Source organism: Sorex fumeus, unplaced genomic scaffold, assembly GCF_029834395.1.
Source record: "Sorex fumeus unplaced genomic scaffold, SorFum_2.1 ptg000061l, whole genome shotgun sequence".
NCBI classification, from domain to species: Eukaryota; Metazoa; Chordata; class Mammalia; order Eulipotyphla; family Soricidae; genus Sorex; species Sorex fumeus.
In genome coordinates, this window is record NW_026606118.1 from 27,651,488 (window position 1) to 27,674,546 (window position 23,059).

Below are 23,059 nucleotides of genomic sequence, written 5' to 3' on the forward strand. Positions count from 1 at the left end.
ACTCAGCCCTGAGCTCAGCTGGGTGTGACTCTAGCTAGGGCAATAAATAAATAGCACACCTGCCTGCTCTTTATCCCCAGGGTGACCATAGTTCGTCTTGCCACCGGTACACTGCAGAGCCTGAGTTGTGAACGGAGGGTTTTAGGTAGGATCTTTCACCACTTTGGAGTCTCTGTGGGCCCAGATGACTGACTGGAGCTGGCCGCAATATTCCATCCTCATATTCCTTTGCAGAATTACATGTGCTGCTTGGGTCGTGAGTTTCAGGTTTTCCTATGTGTGCTGGGAATAGGAAGGAGTGCTCCCCGGTGGTGCTCGCAGGCCTCCCTGCCTTTCTCCCCGGGCAGCAGGTCAATACAAGAACTCAAGATTTCCTACTGCCAGATCCCGTGGTGTCTGGTGCCAGCCCTTACCTGGGCCTCCCTACACTCAGGAGCTTCCCAGGGTGCACTGGGAGATGCTTGGTGGACCATGTGGTACCCTGAATCTAACCCAGACCCTCAGGATTTTAACTAGAAAAATATGCTCCTCTTACCGGTAAAGAGTTGCAGAGACTAGAGTGGGGCAGGGTACAGGGAGATGCTTTTCCTGTCAAGAGACTTAGAGCAGAGAGCTGTTTGTGGCCAGGGTCCCCCAGGCTCTTACCCGCTCTTTCCCCTGCAGTTGCAATTCTTGCCAACTCCCACTCTGCCTGATTCTTGCTCATCAAAATTTCAGCTACTAATTATTTGAGCAATGGGTAGCCAGGCTAGTGCTCTTATAGCAGCAACTGTAATGCTCTTTACTAAGTCCTCACTGGGTCGGACTCTACAATGTCTGCTATGCCTTCTTCCATTTCAACCTCAACAACTCCACTTCCCAGCTGAAAACTTTGAACTTGAGGTTTGAGCCACCGCCCAGAGTGTCCGTAATCGGTAAATGATCCCGTTGGGACTGGCAAGGTGTCTGTGTGACTCCGAAGCCCACACTGTCGAGTATCTTCATGCAACCCCCACTCTTAGGAAAGCTTCTAGGAGGTTGAAGCTGGCGAGGACCCCTGTCTGACACCACCCCCTGCCACCCGGCCTCACTTAGTCTAACAGGAGCCCTGGACAGGAGCAGAAGCTTGAGAAACCCATGGACCTCGTTGCCATCCTAAGGACACTTCTGGTGTGGCGATAAAAAAAATGATGCGAGAGAAACTGCACCTGATCTGCTGGCTACTCTCTCACGCCCTTGTGGAAACAGGCTGCCTATTCTTTCTCGTCTCTGTGTGTCTTAGGCACCTCAGCTCCACCTGTTGCTACCCCAGTTCCTTTTCTGCTTTACGTCTATGCTGGTTTATAGCACAGAAATGAAGTAAGGGAAATAAGATGCTAATGGACCAGGTTTATACCTGTCACTTCTGGCTCTACCCGGGTGTCTGCTACCCCATCTTGCCTTCTAGGATTTGTGACCCGGTACAACCATCCATCCCTGCAGGAGTGATCTGGAACCCTTAGTTTTGCTCTATCCCCATTTCCCTAATTCTGCCACTAAGTGATGGTCTGCATAGAACACCATTTTGTCTGCCCTGCCTCTCCTCTCCTCTCCTCTCCTCTCCTCTCCTCTCCTCTCCTCTCCTCTCCTCTCCTCTCCTCTCCTCTCCTCTCCTCTCCTCTCCTCTCCTCTCCTCTCCTCTCCTTTTTTTGGGGGGGGGGGTCAAGGATCACACTTTGTAATGTTCAGGACTTACTTCTGGCTCTGCACTCAGGGATCATTCTTGGTGGTGCTGGGGGACCATATGGCATGCCAAGGATGAAAACCAGGTCAATTGAGTACAAGGTGAAAACCCACTGTACTGTCTCTCTGGCCCCACACTTTCCCCCCCTTAACACTTAATACATGAGCAAGTCCGATAAGAATGTTACTGGCAGTGAAGCAGGAGGATGGAATGAAAGATCGTAGAGGGAATGTAGTCATATAGTCTGTTGAAGAGACTGGTGAAATAAATAAAAAGCAGAGCTCTAGAATACCTCCAAATCCTCCCAAGGAACTTTGTGTGATATACCTTCTCAAGGTGGGCAGAAAGTTGAATGAATATTTGTGAACATCCAGCAGACACATACAAGGGGAAAAAAAGGGCCTCCTTACTGAAGAAAAGAGGAATTCTAGCTCTGCAGAAAGTTGTGGGGAGTTCTGAGTTTGTGTCATATTTCCAGCATTCACACACAATCAATTGCAAACATGCAATACACCCTTGAAAGCAGACAATCAATAGGATTGTACTTTTACACTTGTACCACTTAAGAGGAAAAGGGTGCTTCCCAACATTGATGCAGGAGAAATTCCACCGAAGAGAAACATATGACAATGAGAAAGGAAATCTAAAGTTCAGCTTATGAATCTCTTTCTCTTTCTCTCTGTCTCTCTGCCTCCCTGTCTGTCTCTCTGTCTCTCTGTCTCTCCGTCTCTCTCTCTCTCTCCTCTCCCTCCTTTCCTTCCTCTATTGCTTTTGGGATAAACCTTGCATATTGCTCAAGGAATCATACTGTGCTGGGGATTGAACTAGGCTCCTGAATGTCAAGTATGTGTACCAGCCCTCTGAGCTATCGCTCTGGCACCTCCTGAGATTTGCTTAATCAATAAACAGCAGTGATATCTTTATCAGTGTGGATGGGATTTCAAAATACAGCTATTGGAGCCAAAGTGGAATAGAATCTTTTCTGTCTGCTGTACTGTTGTTTCTCTTCTCCTGCTGCAGTGCACTCTACTGAAAAAAAATCTGTATAAAATGTTTAAAATTATAAGTATGACTTAAAAACTATAAGTATAATAATTTAATTATGCAAGGTGGGAGACCAGAGAGACAGTAGAGGGGTTGTGGAGCTTGTCTTGCATGTGACAGACCCCTGTCCAATCCCCTGCATCACATACGATTACCTGAGCACTGGCAGGAATGGCCACTGAGAACAGAATCAGGAATAAGCCCTGAGCACCACTGGATGTAGCCCCCAAGCACAAAAAGCCCAAATGCATATGAACATATATACACATATATATTTATATGTATGTGTTCATTTATATTTATGTGTATGCGTGTATGGAAGGATAACTTTGAATCATGATCCGTATTCTAATGATCCTTGTCTAAAGTTTGAGATAACTCCAGAAAGTGTTTGCACTTATAAGGTCACACTAAGGGCTAGCTCTGAGAAGATAGCAGAAGCCTTTTGTGGCTCCCACTACAATAGCTGTGATGATGAGGTCATAGATTGCATCACCATGTGAATGCCAAAAACTCCCAAAGAGGCACTCATTCATTATCTTGGACCTCAGATCCTTTAGAAACATTATCTGTGGTGAAGAGAGAAATCAGAACCCACCAAAGGACTAACTGATGTCATGATCACTGAATGAGTCACTTGTGACGGGAACAACGGCCCTCCATTGGAATGGGTTCCATGCCAAGAGTAGCTCCCCTTTTCCTTCTTGCCTGAAAGCATGGGCGGCTGAAATCTGAAACTGGTTAGAATGTTCATTCCCCCAAGAGTTTTGGCTTCATTTCCTGTCAACACTCAACTGGAACACTTGGCAAAGTGGTCATATGTTACCTCATAAGTATAAACGATTCCTATTTCTTCTTTCTGTAGAGGGTACTGTAGCGACCAAATAGGAACCACGATTAAGAAGCCTGAAAGGGGTGTGTTTTGGGGGCCAACTGGGGTGCAGTATTGGATTTAGTAGTAAACTGGATATTAATGGAAATAAATTAGTCCCTGTTAATTGGAATAATGCCAAATATTGTGAAATTTTCTTCTCTTTCTCCCCTTTCTTTTTATTTGTCCCTCAGTTCCCCCAGTCCAGTTTAAGGGTGCCCATAAACCCGTCTTTTGTCACTCCTGCCAATTCTACCTCCCTATCCCCTTCTACGCCTCCATAGACATAAAAAAGGATTTCAACTTTTATTTTCTCAAGGGCCTGTTTTCTGGAACTGACTAATAAAATAATTCATTTCATTTCAAAAACACATTATAAATGTCTTATTGTGTTCTATTTCTCAGGAAGCTTTCCTGTTGAAACCAGAACTTCCTGGAGCTTACTGGAGGAAATTCTATGCACCTGCACTGGATCTACTTCTATGATTCCAAAAACCCAGGGCTATAAAACACCATAGATTTGATGACCATGTAAGGAGGTTAGCTTCGTTCTACAAAATTTGCACATGTATCTTTTATGCCTCACAATAATTACATTCCTCTTTGGTCTTCATTGTGTAATTGTACAGGGGTGGAAAAACTTTCCTTCTCTCCTAGGTTCAATAGCTGGTCTATGAAATTGAAAACAGATATGTTAACAGGAAAAAAGTTTAAGTTAATTAAGTTAATTTTTTAATGAAAAAAGTTTAAACAAGTTTAATCCTTTTTAATATGACATGGTCAGGGAATCAAATACACAAAAAGGGGTTGAGATGGAAGTTAGCAAAGAGGAAATGATAACTTCCGCTCATTTTTGGTAGAACTGCATATGGAGCTAACATATCACACATGCAAGGCACTGAGCTTAACACTGAGCTCCATCCCTGGCCCAGAGAGAATATTTGGGGGCAAGTGAAAGGCCCTTCGAGGAATAGATGGGACAGATGATGAAACTCTGGGGAGGAAATCTATGACAGTGGCAATCATTTTGAAGTATGTATGTGGAGGCAGATGAGTAAAATTCAGAAAAAGCCTTTCTCTTAATTTGCCATTTTTCAAGATCCTTCAGATAAAAACAAACTGTCTATTGAAAGTTACATATTTGGGGGATGGCGTGTCCTAAATTTCAACAATAAAGGAATAGCAGAACTCACATTTGCTGTAATTTGTGTTCCTAGCTTAGCAGCAAGCTCAACTTGGATTCCTATTTGTAAAATAGATTAGTCTTCCAAAATACATTGAAATCTTGTGTTGAAGCTCTAAGAGAAAAATAGAAGAAATGTGTATGGAATTATTTTCAGTGAAACAGGTGTTCATCATTAGAGAAATGGACCAAATTTTCATAATTTCTCATAAAGCAGGAACCTTACTGGAAAGTTCCCCATGTAGAAATAGACTGCAGATATGTACTGTTTTCCCATCTCAAAGTTCAAAATAAGCTTATATGGTTTCAAATTCCTCTGGAAAGCTGGACTACTTTGATATACACATATCTCGCCACTCCTGCCAATAAGTTGCGTTGGTATACTGGCTATTTTGAGCTGAAGTTACTTGGAAATCAACTAACGCATAGTGGTTTTCTCAGAACTTCCCTTCTCTCCCTTCTCTTCTCCTCCAGAATCCAAAATGAACATCATTATCATCAATCCCTATCCTCTCCACACAGGAATTCATCAACCAGGAAAAACGAGGGAAGTCAGGACACAGATAACAACCCCCAGGCAATCATACTGCCCATCATTTTTCACATGATCCTTTCCTCTTTCATCTTTAAAAAAAGACAGTTCACAATAAAGCGTGTTGGGAGGATCCTCCCAGGATGGGAGAAGCATGCTAAAAGTAGACTACAGACCAAACATGATCGCCACTCAATGCCTCTTTTGCAAACCACAACACCCAAAAGGAGAGAGAGAACAAAAGGGAATACCCTGCCACAGAGGTAGGGTGGGACGGGGGGATGGGAGGTGGGAGGGATACTGGGACCCATGGTGGTGGAAAATGGGCACTGGTGGAGGGATGGGTGTTTGATCATTGTACAATTGAAACCCAAGCACAAAAATTTGTAAATCTACAACTGTACCTCATGGTGTTTCACTAACAAAAATTTAAAAGAAAAATGTAAATGATGGAGAATGGGCACTGGTGGAGGGATGGGTACTGGATCGTTGTATAACTGAAACCCAAGCACAAAAATTTGTAAGTCTACAACTGTACTTCATGGTGTTTCACTAATAAAAATTTAAGAAAAATAAAAAAAAGACAGTTAATTTTCCCTATGCTGCCTGTTTTTCCCTTTTTTCTATAAGATTGCCCTAGAGAAGAGTCAACTTTTTACACAAGTTGGCAAATCCCACAACCATTTCCAGTGGTCTTTTTTTTTTCTGGGACTCTGCCCCCCATACATGTAACATTGAAATGAATAAATTCTCTTCTGCTAATCTGTTGGTGATTCTTTTACATAGGCAGAGGTGTTGAAGCTGGGAGAGTAGAAGAGAAGTCTCCTTTGAGTTTTTATCTGCATAGAGGTCTCAGGCTCTTTGCACTTGCTGTTTTCTCTTGCACTTGCTGTTTTTCTCACCTTACTACTTACTGATCAATATTCAGATCTCTATGCACAAGATCTTTAATATGAGCATATATCTTTTCCATTTTTTCTATCTTGATTTTCTTACAGCATTAATCTCAGATGATCATTACCAATGGAAATTATTTACTTACTGAATAAATTCGTTATTATCTCTATCCCATCACTAGTCATCTCCATGAAACAGGACTCACTCTGTATCCTTTGTCTGCAGAATACATGGTACATGGTACCTACTAATGAGTAGGTTAGATGGATGACACAACTGAGTGAAGGAAGAAAGATACTCTCACTGTCACTGTCATCCCGTTAATCATGGATTACTGGAACGGGCTCCAGTAGCATCTCCATTTGTCCCAGCCCTGAGATTTTAGCATCATAAGCTTTATGCTCTCTCTCCGCGGATGTGGCGCGCCAGCTGGATGTCCTTGGGCACAATGGTGATGCACTTGGTGGGGAATGCGCAGAGGTTGGTGTCCTTGAAGAGCCCCACCAGGTAGGCCTCACATGGCTCCTGCAGCACCGTGACCACCGAACTCCGGGAGTGCAGGTCGGTCCTGAAGTCCTGTGCGATCTCGTGTACCAGCCGCTGGAACAGCAGCTGGCAGATCTCCCGTAGCACCAGAGTGTCGGGCCAGTAGGGGTGCGGCTTCTTCACATCACCCGTGGCTGGTGCACTCTTGTGGGTCACCTTGGTGGTCAGCTGCTTACAGGTCGCCTTCCTGCCGGTTGATTTGCATGCTGTCTGTTTAGTACGAGCCCTCTCGTTCTTCCCAACTCAGTTGAAGACTCCTTAGGGTTAGGGAAATGAGACCCAATTTAACTACTGTTGTTGGCATATTTGTACGTCATGGATGGCTTGTCAGGTTCTGCCGTTTGGGCTGGGTACCCTTGGTAGCTCGGAAGGAAGATAAACCTTTGTTAATGACATGTCAAAGTTTGCAAAGAACAAACAATAGCTGATCCCCACTTCCCCTGGTATGTGAGGATTTTTCACATAAATTTTAATTTAATTTAATTTAATTTTTTAAGTGCTGGGGATTGAATCCCAGCAGGGCAAGGAATTTACTATTGAGCCAGAACCTAGTCCTATTTTAAATGAAATTTTAATCTAATCACTACGTTTGAAATTTTAAAATGGCAAAAAAGAAAACAAAGCAAATAAAGTATCTTTAAAAATGAAGAAAATAACAGTATTTGAGGAATTCAGATGCTTACAGTTCTGTTTACTGAACTAGTTAGGTTAATCCTATAAAGTGATTTATTTTACACAGGTGAGGCAGTAAAGATCAGCAAAAAAGAAGTTTGCCCCTTTAAAATTCTAAGTGATCAAATATTCTTTAAGCATCTCCAAGTAAAACTTAAGTTATTGAAGAAAATTGCCTGGCTCTCAATCAGAGTGTGTGTTCTGACATGGAGCAGAAGTCTTCTCTCCTTTTGTTTAAGTGAATAACCAGCAGACAGAAACCTAATGACCCTCTAACAAGTGTGTTTATTATCCATATTAATTACTCTCCCCATTACAGGAAAATTGACTGTTTTCCCATTCAATTTTCAAAAATGTTTATTTATGCATAGTTTTTAAGTTATTTTATGAAAAATTTAATATGAAAGAATATTAATATTTTTCTCAGCTAAATTTATTAAATCAGAGAGCATTTAGAAGCGGAAGAAAATTTGCAATAGGCCATATTTTTACATTTCTATCTTGTGGCAGATTGAGTTTTTCATACTAGAAATCAATTTTCCAAATCTATCTTTGGACCTGTCCAACTCTCTAGAGAAAACAGCTTGAAGGACATGATACTTCATCTGTAGTGGAAAATGTGGTTTCTTATTTCTACTGAAACAAGTGACTTCCGTTGTATCTTACAAAAGTACAGTAAAAAAAAAAATCCAACTTGCTCCATTCAGTTCTGAAATAAACCCTTAAGAATAAACCCTTGATTTGGGAAGCTTTCTTGGTTATTTCTTGGCTTCTCTGGTTGAACGAAATAAAAATCCGTTGGTGGTTCTCAATGATGTCAAACATCCAAATTTGAGCAAATGTGTGATCTGAGCTTAAAAAAATTTTTTTTTCATGAAAGAATTTAATTCTTATATACATTCCCGACTTTGAACTTCAGGAAAATTATTATTCTGCTTGAGTGGCTAAAAAAATCTTGGCCCTGGGCGTTTGAACTATAATCACTCAGAAATGCATGACCTGTTATTTCTTATTCCCTTTCCCCAAGTAGTTTTCTTTATAATAATTGAATTATCCATTCAGAACTCTTGGTTCTGTTACATATTCAAAGAGATGTTATAGATCTACAATTACTTGAATGGCTAACTATGTCAGCTAGAGATTATTTACTACAAACCTTAAGTTTCTTTTTGTGTAATATTTTCTGCATTAGTACTTATTTTGTTATTTTTTTAATTATTAAACCCATGACTGAATATTTTGATAGAAATCACTGCAAGAAAGTAGGAAAATGGCAGAGTTTTTAGTTGAGTACGAGATGATACTTCTCCCTTCCCCCTTAAACTGACCTTATTGGCAAGATAAGAAGTTTGAATGTAGTCATCCTCAAGACTCAAGAATTATTCCAGCTTTGGGGCTGGAGCTATAGCACAGCGGGTAGTGCATTTGCCTTGCAATCGATCGACCTGGGTTCAGAGTAATTCCTGAGTGCATGATCCAGGAGTAACTCCTGTGTATTGTCAGGTGTGACCCAAAAAGAAAAAAAAAAGCAAAAAAATAATTATTCCAGCTTCAACTTTTTATGCTTCTGTACTTCTAACAATATTATTCTATATGACTTAGCAGGGTTCCACTGGTTACTAGGTTAGCACCCGCCAGTGACCTAGGTAATAACCCTAAAGTCCTTGGCCTCTCAGCCAAAAGCTCTAAGAGTTTGAATCCTTCTTACTGATCCTGCCACCACAATCAATCAGTGGTGTCAAATACTCAGAGACCTGCAAATGGCACCTGAGGAACCAAATTCACTGAAGTGAGCATCCTTATTCCATCCCTGTATCCTGGTCCACTTCTACACCTTCTCAAATCCATCTGTAACTTCTGCTTCTTCCGCCTGGCTGTGCATGTGATAGTCACAGTCACATGCTGTTAGGATTTTAATCATCTCTCCCACTGACGCCAGGCACCAGAGACCCTGAACTAAACTTGCAAGACTCATCTTTCTTTTCCATTAGAATGAGGGCTGTTCTGATGCATGTTAGTAACAATAAAACCTCTGTTATGCCCCTCCCTTGACAAAAGAACATTGCAGATGAGTTAGTATTCCAGTGGGTTACAATGAATGAATAGAATCTACATATAGAGTCTGAATAACACTGTTAGGTATGCCAGCTCTGTGCTTGCTAACTAAATGGTTTTGGGCAGATTACTTGCTTTTTTAATTTTTTCGCTTTTAGTTCTGAATTTGAAAGAGGGAGGGAATGAAATGATCAAGGAGGTTTTAAAAAACTAATACATATGATGTGCTTAGATATGTGATTAGGCCATGGAATGGTTAGCTGTTATTATTCTCTGCATTGTATTGTTTTTTTCCCAAAGATTGCTCAGTTCTCTCTGTGCTATTCTCTTCTGGGAGCTGGGTTTTATAGTCCCTGGGTCTTGGCCATTGATGGGATTACATGGCGCCGGGGTGGGGGGGGGCATTTGGTGGGTGTGACCCCTGCCTATAAAACCTATAAAACCCAGCTCCCGGAAGAGAACAGTGCAAAAGCGCAGAGTCTCCTGCCCCCGTGCCTGGCTGTTCTCACCAGGGTCCCTTGGAGGGGGGTGGGTTGAGTTTCCCTCCCCTCCCGAGCAGAGCCCTGGCAGTCGAATACCTCCAGAACCAGCCACAACCATGCTGAGACCACTCTCCACAAGCATGAAGGTACCAGCAGAGGAACAAAGGCATGCAGGTCCCGGGGCAGAGATCTCCAAGCCTGCTCAGATCGGGGCTGAGCATCCTCCACCCAGATCCTCCATCTTCCAGTAGGCAGGGGTCACACACACCAACTGGCCCCCAGGGCCATGTAATCCCATCAATGGCCAAGACTCAGAGACTTTAAAACCCAGCTCCTGGAAGTGTGCGGCTACATTCGCAGCCGCGCAACATCTTATTATCTCATTCTTACTTTGGACAACTTGGCAGGCTACCAAATGTAACCTGCCCTCACAGCAGAGTCTGGCAAACTCCCCGTGGCGTACCCAATATGCCAAATACCAGTAACAATGATGGGTCTCATTCTCCTAACCCTAAAAGAGCCTTGAACATGGCACTTTTTAAAATCTCAGGGCTAGGGCGAAGGAGACTTTATTGGTGCCTGCTCGAGGCAATCGACGAACAACAGGATGATCGTGACCGTGATCGTGATGTGTATACTGAAAAATGTCGCTACTACATAAAGTCAATTTGTGTAGTCATCCTCACACATAGGTATCATCATTTGTGTGTACTGAGACCCCTGAAATTTACTCTCTCAGCAGATTATACAATATAGTATTGTCATGCTAGATATAGTTAGGCTCTAGCCTTAGCCATCCTGTATAACTGCTTTCTTATATTCTTCTAACAACAACTCCTCATATTTCTTCCCTCACGTCTTAGTATAGTCACCACTCTAACGTAAATATCCAGAATTTATTCATTTATAGTTGAAAGTTATACCCTTTAGACAGTATCTACCTCTATCTAGGATTCTAGAACTTCTTTGAGTTGTTATAAGGGTCACTCTCAAGGTCACATAGATGCAGGCAGATCAGTCTCCAAAGACTTACAACTAATTCCACCAGAGTGATTGCTTCTCTTTATTTTATGTATTGGGATTTTTGTTAAAAACCATCTGACTTAAAGGACCAGTGAGACAGTACAGCAGGTTAGGTGCTTTCCTTGCATATGGCTGACCCAGGTTTGATTACCTGTACCCCACACGGTTCCCCTACCCCCACCAGGAGTGATTTCTGAGCTCAGAGCCAGGAGTAAGCCCTGAGTACTGCTGGATGTGTTGTGCACATGCACACAGACACACAGACACACAGACACACAAAATCTGACTTAACACAAATAGCTTTATTGTACAGCTGAAGAAATAGAAATCTCAGAAAGGTGAATTGATAAGCTTAGGACACAACACAAACCAGAAATAAAACCCAGGTTTCCTGAGTGCCCAGTAAACCACATTCTAAACCATGTTACCATGGAAACTTTCAATAGATGAAGAAAAAACAAACTCACAAACAACAACAAAAACTCCCCAGCTTATCTTATCTTTAGGAAATACCTACACTTTTTTTTTTTGCCAAGAATGGTTTCTTCTACTTGATAAAAGAGGTAGAGATTAAACTTTAAACCAAAGAAACTAAAATTTAGAGATTAAATATGATATCAGAAATTGGGTATTTAGATTGCTTTGTAAAATCTTTAGAACTTTAATAGAATTTAACTTCCTCATGTATAGAAAAATGAATAATTGCCTTTTAAAGGAAACATTCCAAAGGCCAAACAATTCATACATGTCAAGCACCATGGGATTTAGGGATGAAAAATTCCCTATAGTTCTAAAGCAAGCATTATAATTTGAAGTTTCCTGACAGTTTCTGCAAGAAAAGAAGCACTAACCTTTCTTTTCCAGGCCAGATGCCAAGTTAGGTAATTACCTTTTGCCCACTTTCTCTCCCCAAGCTGTTTAATTAGATAAGAACTCTGCCTTCATTTCCTTTTGTGGACTGATTTGAGATGTTGCCACATGCCTTTCAACAACTGTTAATGCCCTAGGATGCTGGATGCCTTTTCCTTTAGAATGGAAAAGGTTTTGCCCACACGATAAAAATTTCTTCAGGGTGAAATATACTTTTCCAAGGAGCAGATTTTGGAGGACATATTTCATATTAGAAACTAACACTAGAGCTTGCAAGTCTCTTCCTCTCCGAAGGCCTAGAGAGAAATCAGTAAGTCATATAACCTTCCCTCCCGGTCTCACTAAGCCCTAAGATGTGAAGGAGAAAGCTTGAATGAATGCACATTCTTGTGCATTGCTAGGCAGACTCAAGTTTTGGAATCAATTTCCCCCTTCCTGCCCTTAAGACACAATGGATCCATTGTGTCTGCACAGACTCTTTGCAGTCCACTGACCTGAGTAGTAACAACAATATATACTTTCCATAGCAGCAACTTAGCGGTTCCCAGAGCCTATTAAAACAGGACTTTATGCTCAGAAAGAACTGAGCTCTAGAATCAACTATTTATTCACAGCAAGGTCTTTCCTTCCTTCCTTCCTTCCTTCCTTCCTTCCTTCCTTCCTTCCTTCCTTCCTTCCTTCCTCCCTCCCTCCCTCCCTCCCTCCCTCCCTCCCTCCCTCCCTCCCTCCCTCCTTTCTTTCTTTCTTTCTTTCTTTCTTTCTTTCTTTCTTTCTTTCTTTCTTTCTTTCTTTCTTATTGAATCACTATGAGTTTACCATCACAAAGCTATTCATGCTTGGGTTTCAGTCATATAATGTTCCAATACCCATTCCTCCACTAATATACCAGTGTACATTTCTCACCACCGATGTCCCCTGTTTCCTTCCCCCTACAGTGGCACCCACTTCCTCCCTGCCTGCCTCTATGGCTCTCTTTCTCTGTCTCTCTGTCTCTGTCTCTGTCTCTGTCTCTGTCTCTCTCTCTCTCTGTCTCTCTCTCTCTCTGTCTCTGTCTCTGTCTCTCTCTCTCTCTCTCTCTTTGTGCATTATGGCTTGTAATACAGGTCTAAGAGGTCATCATGTGTGTTCAGGGCATTTAGTATTTTTATTAGAAAGGTATATCTGAAGTAGCTTTTTTGAACTAGGTGGCTGTTTTGGGCTGTGGATGTGACTGCCAGGACTTACAAAAGTGAGGGAGGTATGGGGAGATAGCCCATCCCAACCCTGAGAAAGCCTGGAGATTTTAGTCACAAAACTTATGTACCTGAACTTTTAATAGATTAATATCTCATTGAGGTCCCTTCTGAGACAGTGCAGTCTGGCGAGAGGCCTAGTAGCAATTTTGGATTGTGAGAACAAGTGGCTGCCAAGGGCTCTGTTTGGACGGGCATTGGGCTGACCTGCCCCCTTTGACATACCCCTGTCTGTTCAGCCTTGTTTGGGTCCAAGATTAAATGAGCCTTTTGGTCTCTTTTGCGATTTATTTATGTGTATCTGAAGGAAGGCCAGTAGAAGAGCTTGCATGATGGTGCTGGAGTTGGTTTGGGTGGGAGGATGGATACTGATGCTTCCAGGAGAATGGTGGAGTGGGGTCAGGGGGAAGTAACCTATCCCAACTCTGAGAAAGCCTCGAGATTTCAGTCACAAAAACTGCATACCTGAATACTCAGCAGGCTAATATCTCAGTGAGATCTGTCCCGAGCTGGAGATTTATTTATGGGTCTCTGAAGCAAGGCTGATAAATGAGCTTGTATGACTGAGCTGGAGGTGGTTTGCGGGCGTGGCTCCCACGTGCCTAACTTTTGGTGTTTTAATTTTTCAGGAAACTGGGTCCTGAGTTGTTGGTGGCCAGAGCCACAGCGGTGAATTTGGGGTAGCAGGAAGCCTGAAGGCACCATCAGGCTGCTGATGCACTTGCCTTGAGGGTCCAAGTTGATCTGCTGGTGGCTCTGCATCCCTTGGGTCCCAGTGGCAATGGCAGCAGAAGCCCTGGCAGGGACCAGGACCAGGACCAGGGCAAGCTGGGGCTGCTATTATTTGTGGCCTGGGCAGACTGCAGCCACCAGTCCATCAGAGCCTGACCATGCGGCACATACCCTGCTTCTGGGTCTCTAGACGGTGCTCAGGGAGGATTTTCTCCATAATATGCTGTAAGCAGCATGGGCTGGTCTGGGAAAGAAGTAGTGATGGGGCCCTATGGTGGGAACCCAGTATGTCTCCTCAACTCCAGGGCCTGTGCTCTACCGTGGTGCCTAGACTGAGAATAAGCACCAGTGTAAGTGCCTTGGCTAAAGGTGTACGACTCTGGTGAGCATTGTGACTACAACATGATGTTCAATACCAATAAGCAACACAACTAAATGTGGGAGCACTGCAATGAAGTAAGATCCACACCACTGGAACCACAACATCAACAGAAAGAAAGGGATATGTTGGAGTTGACCACTTTAGTACATATGATCACTTTATTGTTTGGTTAATGTCTAAACAGCATTCCAGTCCACGAAAGTGCCATGTTTGAACTATGGATGGTTACTGAAGCTATGTTCAGTCTTTTGCTGTGGTAGGCAATGCAGCAATGGAGATGGGTCATTATGCACTTGGAGATAGAGCTCCACGAGATATATTTAAATGTATATATAAGTACAGACCTAGGTACCTGATAGTTGGAAAGATATTGCCCAATAAATGACTCACCCTGTATTCTCTCTCCAGCAGTGTGTTACGGATGCTGTTCTCTCATGGAAATCTTTGCTGAACTATTAGATGATACAACTTCATATTGCAGAATAATGTATATTGTCCTTGTTACGATTAAAGGGAGCAACTTTTAATTATTTTGAAGACCTGTTTTTACATCCCTTTCAGTATTTTTTCTATTTAGATATTTTTTAAAAATTATTGAATCATCATGAGATATACAGTTACAAAGTTGTTCATGTTTGAGTTTCAGTCATACAATGTTCCAACACCATCCCTTCATGGGTGTACATTTACCACCACCACTGTCCCCAGTTTCCCTCCCTTCTGCCCCTCCCCCCACAAGCCTGCCTCTAGCAGACTCTCTCTCTCTCTCTCTCTCTCTCTCTCTCTCTCTCTCTCTCACACACACACACACACACACACACACACTTTTCTTTTAGGTACTGTGTTTTGCAGTACTGTTACTGAAAAGTAATCATGCATATCAATTTACCTTTTTTCAGCGCTCAGTTCATGTCCACAATGATCGTTTCCAACTATTATCATCATAGTCACCCCTTCTCTATTCTAACTGCACTCCCTTTCCAACTTGTGGCAAGCTTTCTACCATGGACCAGATTTCCTGGCCCTCATTCCTACTGTCTTTTGGTATTATTAACATACTTTTTTTTTTATATCCTGCAAGTGAGTGCAATAGTTCTTTTTCTCTCTCTTCCTCTGACTGATTTCACTCAGTTTGATACTCTTCATGTCCATCCATGTATAAGCAAATTTCATGACTTAATTTTTCCTAAGAGCTACCTAGTGTTCCATTGTGTAGATGTAGTTTCTTTATCTACTTATCTGTTCTTGGGCACTTGGGTTTAAGTCTCTTGTATATTTCTTCTAGATATTAGCCCTCATCTAATCAAAATATATGCATGATACATGGCAATTATTTATTTGTTATGTAAGTTGCAAATATGTATATATATGAATTATATATATGTTTATTCTGTTTTTTTTTAAAAATATTTAGAGCAGGAGAAGAGGTAGCTACATGGGTGATAAGTGTGGTAGTGGAATTATGTGCGTAAGCAATCATAATTAAAAAATTGTAAATCACAAGTGATAAAATCTCAAGCAATAAAAATACTTAAAAAATTAAACATAGTTAGAAAGGCCTACTCAGAAAATTTTTTAAAAAATCTCCTCTTTGCTTCTGAAGTATTTTGTGATTTCATTTTTCACATTTAAATATTTGACCCAGGACCAGAGAGATAGTTTAATGGTCTGAACATATGGTTTGCATGCCGAAAAATCAACACTCAGCACTTCATAATATACTGACTACCACCAGGAATGACCTCTAAGTGCAAAGCTGGAAGTAGTCTCTGAGCATTTCCAGGTGTGGTGCTGTATGCAACACAAAAATTTATTTTAAATAAAAATAAATAAATATTTGGTCCATTAAACGAATTTTATTTTAAACTGTCAAGTAGAGGTATTTTTATTTTATTTTGTTATGATTAAATCCATGCACGGAATATACTCTATCACTAAGCTACATCTGTCAGTGAAATCTTAAAATAAAAAATTTTATTTTATTTTTCCAAATGGCCACCTAGTTGTTTCAATTTCAGGTATGGAATAATACTGTAGCACTGTAGCACTGTCCTCCCCTTGTTCATGGATTTGCTCTAGCGGGCACAGTAACATTGTGAGACATTTTTGTTACTGTGTTTGTCATGTCACAGGTAGCTTGCCAGGCTTTGCTGTGCTGGCGAGATACTCTCGGTAGCTTGCCGGGCACTCCCAGATGGGTGGAGGAATTGAACTTGGGTTAGCCAGGTCAGCCACATGCAAGGCAAACGCCCTACCCGCTGTGCTATCGTTCCAGCCCATGGAATAATACATTAATCTGAAAATAAATTTATTATCTATTAAATTCCTGTGTGTCTCTTGAAATATTTTGATTTTCTACTGATGTTTGGTCTGATTTTTGGCAAAGAAAATGCTTAATAATTAGAATTTTATAATAGGTTTTAATATTTAGTGGATCATCTACTTTCTAATTTTTTCAAAAATTTTTCTGGCTAATATTCTGGACTTTAGTTCTTTACAACAAAATTGATCATTTTTTGGGGGGATAAAATTGTGCATTGAATTTATGGAGAACTCAGAATAACATATTTATTATGTTTAACCTTATTATTCAAGAATATGAATTATCTTTAAATTTTTTATCTTTATGTTTCTCTTTGCATATTTGAAATTCGACATATGGGTTTCATAATGTGGAGATAATATAGAGAGGAGATAATATGGGAATTTACCTTAGGATTTTAAGCATTACATAAGATAATAAACTTTAACTAAGCTCAGAAAAAATAATGTGCAACAAGTACATTTTTATTGCTGTATCCTGGTATGTGACTAATCTAATTAGATAAATGGGCCACTCAAGAACCCGAAATTTCCATGATCGTGACTCATACTTGGCTCAAACAATTTTCCTACCTTTGCACCACTTCCCTATGGTTTACTCACCTCTTTGCCAGGTTTGCCAGGAACCAGAAGTCCCACCAGGGCCCTCGGTGCCATTCTTGTTAGACAGAGTTGAACAAGTTCTGACTGCCCAGGACACCCAACATCCAGAGAGAGGTGACAGTACAGTACTGACATTTCACATCTTGACAATTGTGGCAGGAAGAGAAAAATATTGTCAGATGCATTATAGATCTCAGTTCTGAAGATTGAGAATCTCCGTCCATAGGGCAGTAGGAGAGTTGATCAAAAGTTGTTGATGAAATGGAGTCTGTATTATTGTCTTCTGACACTCATAACCCTGTATCTGCATGCTTTGCATAGTATGGGCTCAATATAGAAGTAGATGTTTTTCTACATTTTTAGTATTCAGTTTTCCCAAGTGACTATCATTACTATCCCATTTACAGAAAAAAAAATATAATGGAGGCTCAAGATCATAGTACTCAAAAAGTAGAAAATAGCTACAGGGGATATATTTATTTTCATAGTCTCTGTTATTAACAATGATACCTAACTTAGTAGATCCTGACCAAGTTGAATACAATCAACTACAAGATAAATTGAACTGCTGTTGAGCTCTAAGTCAGTGCATGCTTCTTCATCTGGAACAGAAACACTCACATGCTAGATATTATTAGTGTCAGTATTCTTTTCGTTAATAAAAATCACACATCCTCTGAGGGCTCTGTTTCCTGGTCTTCTGAATTAACCTGAAAAATTTCTGGGGAAATTAATGGTATTTTCAGTTGCGTTTATTTTCAGGAAATAGGAGTTACATTTTCACATTATCTGAACATGCTATAGCAACAGAATGAAGGATTCAGCTATTTTCAATCCAACATTTTTGTCTTCACTTTTTAATGTCTTTATTGTATGGAAAACTTAATGGTGTCACACCTTCATTTGGTCTCTCCCAAGTAACTATTCAATTTCAGAAATATTTCAGAAAGATGATCCAGCAAATTACTTATTCCCTAGGGGGGGAAAGCATGTGACAAATGAATCAAGGGAAACTGACTGCGCAGGGAAGAGCATACTCAAGGCATTTCAGCATGACTCACAGCACAAGGACTATCCCATGATCAAAAAAGGTGAATGAACGGAGCCAGAGTTACTTATATAGTTTCCAATGATGTGATTAGCTATGCATTTTCCACACAGGCTGGTGATACCAACTATGGTAATGAATGAGGGATTGTCACCACCTCCCAAAGGGATGCTCTGTCAGAGCTAAGACTCCGTTCAGTGTGGAGGGTCCAGGAACCAGGATCCACCATGCAGTGAATGGAATAGGCATTGAGAAGGGCAGCATCAAAGAGGTCCAACAGTTGGCAAATCCTGCTGTCTGGGAGACCCTCATAGTTACAGCATTTGCAGGAAATGCTTTGGACTAGGTTTCAGAAGATTTCAGTCCTAGAAGGACCGAAGAAAGCAGGGGTGGGAACTAGTCATGAAAGACGTAGAGTATTTGAAAATTTTTTTTTTTTGCAAGGAAGATATTTAGGTAAAAGGACTGACTGTGGTGGAAAGGGAAAGGCTTGTTCCCAGGAACTCAAGGTCTGCCTTGGTCATTACTGTATTTTCTTCAGGTAACCCTTTTCTTGGCACAGAGGAAACACTCACTTAAGTAGCTGTGAAGTGAATGCATGAGGCATAAGGCCGACAGCCAGTTTCTGAATATAGAACACGTGATGTGAACAGATTTCTGAGTGGCATTGACTTGATGTTGAATCACCTGACCCCTGACTAAGGAGAGGCTTTTCCCAGAGCGTAGGGTGTGGCTGACCCCGCATGTAGCCCAGGTGGGAGCATTAGGAGGAAAAGAAGCAGGTAGGTAGATGCCTACTCATTTTGACAACATTATGTTAGTATCAGGTTTTCACATTTGATCAAATATACTTAGTCCATTTGAGTTGTGGAAACAAACGTGCCAAAGACTGCGGCAACAGTAATTCATTTTTCACTGTTTTGGAGGCAGGGAAGCCCAAGATCAAGTTCATAGAGGCAGGATCAGTGGCTGATAGGAGTTTGTTTCCTAGTTACTAGATGGTTATCTTTCCCCTGTCTTTTCTCAAGAAATAAGAGGGCCAAAATGATCTCTGGGGTCTTTTTCACATGATGTTAATCTCCTTCATGCCATGCATGTGCCCCATTCATCTCTTAAGACCATGGCACAAGAGATTAGATATCAACATATACATTTGAGAGGAGGAAAACATTCAATCCAGAGAACGCATTAGGATCGACTTCTACAGATCACATACCCCAAAAAGCCTTGTCAGGTTCTTTAGTTTTCATGAAGTCAGGACAGTTTATACTTATTTGAAAAGTCACATTACACAAATGGTCAGGGTTCACAACGTTCAGAGCTGCTATTTAGTTTTAATTCATCAAAGGCTTGTTAAGTGACTAGCACTGTGAGAGGTTCACTGTAGCACTACCTTTATTTTCCAAGCAGTCCTCAAAGGAAGATGCTATTGGCTGCACTTTATAGATGAAAAGCTTGAGCATCAGGTTCAATGCTGTATTAAGGGCTACCTAGAACAGGAAATGTCAGAACAAAACAGTTAGGTTCAGAATTCTTCAACTTTTCCCACCCTGATGTATGGCTCAGGTTACTAAAATGCAGTTTCTGGCTCAGATTCTGAGATCAGGCAGAAGACTCTAATTTTCTATTAATTTCCCAGGTCTGGCTAATGCCGTTGATCTAAGAATCACACAGTGAGGAATGAGTCAAGAGATGAGGTGTCTAGATAAAAGATTATTTTCAGCTCTATGAACCAGATGCTGTATACTAGAAAGACTCAGCTCTCAGGGGCTGGAGAGATGGTACTGCAAGAAGGGTACTTACTTTGCACATGGTCAACCTGGGCTCCATCCCTGACATCCCGTATGGTCCTTCAAGTCCTGCCAGGAATAATTCCTGAGTGCAGAGTCAGGAGTAAACCCTGAGCACAGCTGGCCCCAAACCCAAAGACTCAAGTCCACTATTAGGACGTGAAGGCAGCTTTTGACAATTTGTAAACAAATGAAGATGGTCACATTTCAATAAAATTTTACTGATATTTAAATTTCAGATCATTTTTTTAATTGAAAAATATATTTTTCTTTTGTTTTGTTTTCAGCCATTTAAAAAGGTACAGATATTACCTACTCATGGGTCACGGTTTGCTGACTCTCAGCTACTCTTGAAATCCAGTGGCCTTGATGTTCTGGGAGTAAAGAACTTAGCAAAGGAAATTGTCTGGGTATGAGGTTTTGAGTTCACTACTAGCCATCACTGGCAGACAGGTGTCTGAGAAGGCACAGCACAGGCATCGGAGGGGAAAGAGCCACTTCTCTGGCAGGGCTTGTCACATTCAGTGAGAAGACAGGGGAAGCGATTGCTTTGGACTTCAGTTTCTTCTTGTTCAAAGTGGGAAAGAGGGTTAAAACGAATACCCACTTTTCAGTCTTATGAAGAAAACAAACAGAACTGAAGATGATGCCCATGAAGTGTTTGTGATCCTTCTCAAAGTTGGCTTACCACTAGAAACAGGATGGGAAGACTCATATAGCACTGGACCTCAAAGTCAGCAAACTCTGGAATTGTGGAAGAGGCATTTGTGACACAACACCGTGTAGGTTTAAACACGGTCACGGTCCTCCTGTTGTTCATCGATTTGCTCGAGCGGGCACCAGTAAAGTTTTCATTGTGAGACTTGTTACTGTTTTTGGCATATCGAATACGCCACAGGGAGATTGCCAGGCTCTGCCATGCAGGTGGGATATTCTCGGTAGCTTGCCAGGCTCTCCGAGAGGGACGGAGGCATCAAACTCGGGACGGCTGTAGGCAAAGCAAACATCCTACCTGCTGTGCTAAATACATTTTAAAATTGCTTTTAGCAGTACCAGGACTTTCAATACTGCTAGTGATAGGATTTCTTGCATACAATGTTCCAACACCACAGCCTCCACAAAAGTGTAACCCCGAACAACCCCCTTCCCTCTTTCATCTACACTTCCTTTCCCCCATTGGTAAGCTCAGTTCTATAAACCAGTTCTCAGGCTACCTGGATGATCTGCAGTGTATGATGCTGCGTCAAGTTAGCCAGAAGAAGAGGAACAGATACAGAATGAGCTCCCCCAACCCCCATGTGTGGGATATAAAGAAACATAGTAAGAGAATAACCACCTTTCATTTTATAGGCAAGTGCTTTGAGGACACAAGAGTGAAGGACAGCAGAGCTTTTAGAAAGATATAAGTCAAGGGCAGGCCAGGGAAAAACCCTTAGAAGGCAAAGCACTATCTGCAAGGCATAGGATGTGGTTGATATACATTTAATACTAAAGACCGATGGCTGGTATTTATAGCACCTTATCATGTTCTCTAACCTACATATTCCTCATGCTTACTTTGAAAGTTGGCACTATTGTTATCTCCATTTGACAGATGTGGAACCACCTTCCTTTCGGTGGCAGCTAGGTCTGACTCCAGTATCCTTGTTCTTAATTATAAGGAACACATTGGAAACTTTGGCCCCCAGCCCCTAAACTTTTAGCAGTACCATGACTTTCAATAATTCTAGTGATAGGGTATTAGTTTATAGCTTATCCAGGTTCTCTGGGTAAACTTTACTTGGCCTGGAATGGTGAACCTTGAGGTGGGGGAATCCTTTTCCCAGGAAGCAAATAAAACTGGGGGTGGTCTGGGTGGAGGGAGATATATAAGTCTGTTATGCCGTATGAGTTATGCAAGAGACTTACAAGATTCTGTTGGAAATGGAAAGAGCTCACTTTTTGCTCTTTCACACATATTTCACATTTATTATCAGGTCAGCAGCCTGCCCAAGTCATACAGCCCACAGGGTAAAGCAGACTCTATTCTGGATTTTGGTGCAGATTCATTTTCAGAAGCAGGTGGGCGTGGCACACGTATTTTTGCTATTTGTCTGTGTGGGTGATAGTCAAGCCTCATATGTAGACTGTGTACAGGCAATATGAAACAGAAAAATGCCCGTTATGGACCGAAGGAAATGTCAATTGAACTTGCTCTCCCGAAATTAGTGCCTTTGATCATTTGGATCCTATGAGTCTATAGAAAACTTTGGGTGATTCCCCGCATCGTGACTACTGTTTTTCCCCATTCATTATCTTATGACAATTAAATGGGTCTTTTAAAATTGAATTTGGAAAAGAAACTTTAATAAGGGTATTCCTGATTCTCAATAACTTAGAGAACTTGCCTGGAAAATTTTCTTGCTGTTTCTTCCCATAATTTGTAGCTTCCTCATCAATGAGATTGGATTCCCTGGATATTCCAGAATTGCTTTTACCAAATTTTTATACTTATAAGAAGAACTCTGAGATAAATATCTTATGTTGCCATTTCTTGAAGGATAAAGAGTGAAATCTGAACTGTTTCAATTTCCAGTATCTAAAAATCAGTACTCATGAACTCTGACCATGAGCCGATGTCAGTTTTCCTCACTGAGCAAAATGAAGTCAAATTTTCTAAATTTCCCAGGAAAGAGTTCCAGCTGATTAGTTACTATGTGCCTTTGGTTATTTACTAACAAACTAGTGGATAAGTGTTGAACTCTCATTTTGCACAGTTAATATTTATTAATCACTCCGGTGATAGCACAGCGGTAGGGCGTTTTCCTTGTGCGCAGCCAGCCCCGTGGAGCCAGGTTTGATTCCTCTGCCCCTTTTGGAGAGCCCAGCAAGCTACCAAGAGTATCTTGCTCGCACAGCAAAGCCTGGCAAGCTACCCGTGACGTATTCAATATGCCAAACACAGTAACAACAACAAGTCTCAAAATGGAGACTTTACGGGGCCCACTCGAGCAAATCGATGAACAATAGGAGGACAGTGTGTGACAATATTTATTAATATAATGTAATTATAATATATAATTTTATAAATATA

The 23,059-nt window shown here is 41.3% G+C and overlaps 1 protein-coding gene across 1 annotated transcript; it reads right to left on the reverse strand.

Annotated features, from left to right (window-relative positions):
• Positions 1-6,625: 6,625 nt before the first annotated feature.
• On the reverse strand, positions 6,626-20,008 carry LOC130034740 (histone H3.3C-like). The gene is made up of 3 exons (XM_056126359.1): positions 20,000-20,008; positions 19,590-19,686; positions 6,626-7,017 (listed from the first exon to the last, which is right to left on the reverse strand). Exons 1-3 carry the CDS (start codon positions 20,006-20,008, stop codon positions 6,626-6,628), a joined length of 498 nt encoding a protein of 165 aa, XP_055982334.1.
• Between the last annotated feature and the right edge of the window lie 3,051 nt (positions 20,009-23,059).